General features: G+C 40.2%; 1 protein-coding gene across 1 annotated transcript; it reads left to right on the top strand.

Annotated features, from left to right (window-relative positions):
* Window positions 1-613: 613 nt before the first annotated feature.
* Window positions 614-4,210, top strand: Clul1 (clusterin like 1). Its single transcript, XM_021189417.1, is given in 6 exon segments — window positions 614-871; window positions 2,543-2,701; window positions 2,703-2,860; window positions 2,862-2,971; window positions 4,073-4,185; window positions 4,187-4,210. Coding segments are annotated over 6 exon segments (822 nt in total).
* Window positions 4,211-5,426: the final 1,216 nt, after the last annotated feature.

A 5,426-nucleotide genomic window follows, 5' to 3' on the forward strand; every position in this document is an offset into this window, starting at 1 on the left:
CTGAGAGCACAGTGGACACTCTACTCCCACGTTCCATATTCCCCAACTCAACGTTTGCACATACATGTATTTTCATATCATTTAGAGGCTCACTGATACTAGGGAGATGGCTCACTGATACTGGGGAGATACTGGGGAGATACTGGGGAGATACCACACAAATGTGAAGACCTGAATTACAATCCCAAGAGCATATGTAAAGTTAGGGGCAGTAACATGGGTCTATGCTTCTGTAGGGAGACTGGAGGCAAATATGAGAATGAGCTCATGGGCCAAGCATACTGAGCAGTGAGCAACGCATAGACCCTGTTTCAAACAAGGTGGAAGGTGAGGAGCAACACCCAAGGCTGTGTTCTGACATCCACACGCATGGTGTAACACACACACACACACACACACACACACACACACACACACAGGGAGAGAGGTGGGGAGGGAGAGAGAGAGAGAGGGGATACACGATAAATACACTGAGATTCGCAGACAGAGTCAAGGAGCTAAGCCCCTACAGCAGGCCCAGTGGAGAGCAGCCACTTCAGATGGAAACAGAAGTGATGGAAGCCAGCTCTAATGGGACTTCTCTGGCAATGAAGAGGAGGAGCTGTCTTCGCAGATGTCCAGCTTTAATGAAACCATGACTCAGATCAAGAAGCTGGAAGAGAGGGCCCTGGAAGAGTTCAGGGTGATCATACAGCAAGGACCAAGCTGGCTTGAGTTCTCAGAGATGATGGATCAGCCAGACTATGACTTGGAGACCTTTGTGAACAAGGCAGAATCTGCCCTGACACAGCAGGCTAAGCAGGCTAAGCACTTCCCAGGCCTTCGAGAAGTTATCAAGGCCCTGGGCCTAGCCATGCAACTGGAAGAACAGGCTAGGAAACAAATAAACAGCAAGAAACGGCACCAATGATGACTTCAAATAAAGATCTGTTTGATAACACACTCTTCCCCTCCCCCAAAGACTTTGGGCACCTTCTAGCTTTGGTTAGGAACTGAGTTGGACAGGTAGGATAAATGTCAGGTATGGGGCATCTTGGGAGGCTGAGGCAGGACTGTCATGGTTCAAGATCATCTGAGCAACACAGACAGTTCTCTATGTAGCCCAGGTTGTTCTCAAATTTAGTATGCAGCCACTGATGACTGATCCTCCTGACTCTACTCGTTAAGTGCTGAGTTACAGATGTGTGTCATAAAACTTAGATTCATGGCTCCCTCCCTCCTTCAATTTATGGCACAAGTTCTCCTCTGGAGATGTATCCTAGGTTGAGCTTGAGTCTATGATACTCCCACCTTAGTCTCCAAAATGTTTATTTCAATGAGCTCTTCATCTTTCATATTTGGGTAAAAATGTACATGATTACAAAAGAACAGCTCCTAGGATAAGGAATATGCCAAGTTAATTTGATGACACTATTGATTCCATCTGCTCTACTTTTACAGCTATGGTCATTCTCTGATATGCCGGGAATATAATGACATGAGTGCTGGAGACAGATTTGGAGGTCATCCTCACTAGGGCCTGATATGTAATCTTATGAACATTGTGACTTGCTTTTGTTTTGTTGTATTCTGAGATTGGGTCTTGCTATGTTGCCCAGGCTGCCTCGACTTCTTGGACTGAGTAATATCCCCTCCCCCTTCAGCCTCAGCAGGAACTATAGTCATGTGCCACTTTGTCCAGCTTCCAAGTTTTATTTCTATGGATGGACTCAGTGAAAAAAAACTGGCAGAGGAAAGGCAGGTAATCCATCCAGATTTCTTTCTGTAAAAGGCATAGGTCCTATACAGATTCCTGGATAATTATTTAAACAGCAGAAGGCAGATGCTCTTGAGGTAATATTTCATAGCTAATAATACTCAACACATTTTAGCACTGTTTGATAAAGACAAATGTGATCTGCCTAGACTTAGATATCACATAATGTAATTAATGGATAATCTTCTTCCACTGAACAGTACTCAAAATTCTGTGACTAGGGTCTCATTCCTTTGAATATAATAAATTGGGCATTGTCGTTGCTAATTAACATGTATCACTAAGCATCCTGATATATAATTATCTTTAATCTATATCTGGCCTCTATGGCCCAGTGTAAATGTGTTCATCTTTTCCTTTTTATGAATTAATTTAGTGGTAAGCAGAATATGAAGACAGTAACATTCTACTAAATAATCATAAATGACTATAGTAACTAGGAAGATAGTAGGATTCCTCATAGTTCTAAGGTAAATTGTACAGTATCCTGCAATCAATGTCTGCCAGCTACTTTAAATATATCAGGTTATAGCTTCTCTACTATATTTTGATCTTTTTAGCCTTCTGTGAGCAAATCTAAACCAGGAGGAATTTCAGGTCCCATTTTCACAGTTAAAGTTAGAACCAGCTATAAGACTGATCATATAAAAGTCAATAACATTTTTCTTCTTTATATAGAACTTAATTTAGAATGATTAACATAACTTGACTATAATTCTTTGAGTAATAAATGGAATAGGAAGAAAACATCTTTATTTTTATTCCATGTCTCACTCTACCTTGCAGATAGAGCAATTTCTCAAGAAGATATACCAATTCCTGTTTACCCACAGTGAAGATGTAAAGGATACCCCTGCCATAGAACAGCTGACTAAGGAAGACTTACAAGTGGTACATATAGAAATCCTGTTCAGCCAGCTGGCTGTAAATGTGAAATCTCTTTTCAAAAATGAGTTTTTACATTTTTAAACAGGTTCGGCAAGATTTTGAGCAGGCTTTTCCATTATACTTCGTGTCTGATGTGGAATTAACGGAGCTACACCCCCTACATTTATCTAAAGAGATAACCAGAAAGGAAGAGCTTCGGCAAAGGTAGAACATACCCAGTCTTCCAGCTGTTTCATAATTTCAGTCTCTCTATTTGTGGGAGAGTCCAAGAAATAATACTGAAGACACTCAATGAAATTGAAGACTCTGGGAATCGCAAAAAGGCCAGTTACTAATGACCTCTCTTTATTCTCTCCCTTTTTTCTCCCCCTTTCTTTCTTGTTCTTCCTTCCTTCCTTCCTTCCTTCCTTCCTTCCTTCCTTCCTTCCTTCCTTCCTTCCTTCTTTCCTTTCTTCTCCCCTCTTCCTTTTTTTTCATTCTTTCCTTTTGCTTTTTTCATGGTGTATGCTAGTGTCTACATGTTCACATATGTGCTCGTGAACATGTTGTATGTGGCCCTATATGTATGTACATATGCATGTAGAAGCCAGAGATCAACTTTAAGTGTTATTCCTTAGGAGTAGCCTATCTTGTTTTGAGACAGGGTCACTTACTGAGACCTGGAGCTCACTGATTTGGTTAGACTGCCTGACCAACAAGTCTCAGGGATCACCCTGTTTTTGCCTCTCCAGCACTGGTATTACAAGTAAGCCATTATGTGCAGCTTTTTAGGGGGTGCTGGGAACTCAGGTCTTTAAGCTTGAATGTTAGGCATTTACTAACTAAAGTATGTCACAAGTCCCTTTTTCTTTCTCCCAATAGCTTTGCCAAGTTTGTTTGTTTGTTTGTTTGTTTGTTTGTTTGTTTTTTAAGACAAGGTGTTCTTGAGTCCATGACTGTCCCGGAGCTTGCTTTGTAGAACAGACTGGAGTTAAACTCAGAGATCTGCCCACCTCTGCTGTGATTAAAAATGTCTGTCACCACACGCATTTCCACTTCCCAAGTACTAACATTAAAAGTACATGCTAGGGCAGTGGTGGCACACGCCTTTAAACCCAGCACTTGGGAGGCAGAGGCCGGCAGATTTCTGAGTTAGAGGCCAGCCTGGTCTACAGAGNGAGTTCCAGGACAGCCAGGGCTACATAGAGAAACCCTGTCTCAAAAAATAAATAAATAAATAAATAATAAATAAATAAATAAATAAATAAATAAATAAATAAAATTTTTAAAATGTACATGCTACCACACTTAGCTTTTTTCAGGAGTTCTAGGAATCAAACTTTGATCCTTGTGCTTGTGTAATAAGCACAATACTAAATTAACCATCTCCCCTGCCCTGCATGAAGAAATTCCAGGAATGTTTATGTGTGAGTATTGTATTCCCTACAGAGTTAGACCATAGAGGTATGACTTCAGTGATGTTACCTAAGCAAAATGGAGAAATGTGTGAGGAATTTGGCAAGAATTTATCTGGATGTTTCAAATTTCATAAGAGATACCAAAAAATGTCACAACTACCTATCTTAAGGTAAATAATTATTGTTTTATCATGTCTTTCATGTGTGTGCATTGCTATGTTCATGTATGTGGGTACCTGTGTACACATAAGCTTTTGCATACAAAGATCAGAAGACAACCTTAGGTGTTAATTCTCAGGTAGTATTCACTGTTTTGTTTGTTTGAGACATGGTTTTTTAACTAGCCTGGAACTCACCAAGTATTCTTAGTTGGCTAGCCAGTGAACTGCAAGTCTTATCTTCTCCACTGTGGGAATTATAAGCACCACAGTGTCTGGCTTTTAAAAACTGAGTTCTGAGCAGGGCATGGTGGCGTACGCCTTTAATCCCAGCACTTGGGAGGCAGAGGCAGGTGGATTTCTGAGTTTGAGGCCAGCCTGCTCTACAAAGTGAGTTCCAGGACAGCCAGGGCTATACAGAGAAACCCTGTCTCGAAAAACCAAAAACCAAAAACAAACAAATAAAAACTGAGTTCTGAAGACTGGACTCAGGTCTTCATGCTTGCCTAGCAAGCACATTAGCAATTGAGCTAGCTCCTGGCCCTGATTTTGCCCTCTTGATTCTATCTAGGGGTGTTCCTTATAAGAGTTTACAAATAATTACTCATCCAATATATATAAAACTAATTCTTTAATTTTCCTCAATCCCATTACTGTGGATTTTTTGAATGTATAACTAAAGACTAAAGAAACACAAATATATACAGAAGAGAAAAATGACAATCAAATTAGGTAACTTCCTTTTACTACAACTTTAAAGAAAATTCACTGATGAAAGAAAATGTCTTATGGAAATGGAAGGTAATGTTTAGATAATGACATAGTTTTGGAAAAATATAGTTCTTTCCAGTTAGGCTAATTACTTCATTAGTATTTAAATAGGAAAAGTGGCTCTTTCTCAGAAGTTCCAGAAGGTTATTTTCTAGTAGGAGTGGGGGGACAAGCTCTAGCTAAGAGTGATCTTCCCATGGCTTTCCAGCCTTTCAGCCCTCCCTCATTGCTGTCTTTCCTTTAACTGCCTCCAAGCCCCAGAGACAGACTGTAAATTTCTAGCCTCCTCCTTTAAGTCATTAACCACACTTTCAAGTGTTCCTTCCTGGGGTTTTATAAAACTGTTATGCGATTAAAAACCAGGACCTAACACTTAGATGTTGGAAGTGGAAAAAAAAAGAAAAGTAAGAGGAAAAAAAGGCCATTTGAGACTTACAGTCTCCTCAAGAGTAGGAG

The sequence above is a fragment of the Mus pahari genome, unplaced genomic scaffold (assembly GCF_900095145.1).
Source record: "Mus pahari unplaced genomic scaffold, PAHARI_EIJ_v1.1 scaffold_13040_1, whole genome shotgun sequence".
In the NCBI taxonomy this organism is placed as follows: Eukaryota; Metazoa; Chordata; class Mammalia; order Rodentia; family Muridae; genus Mus; species Mus pahari.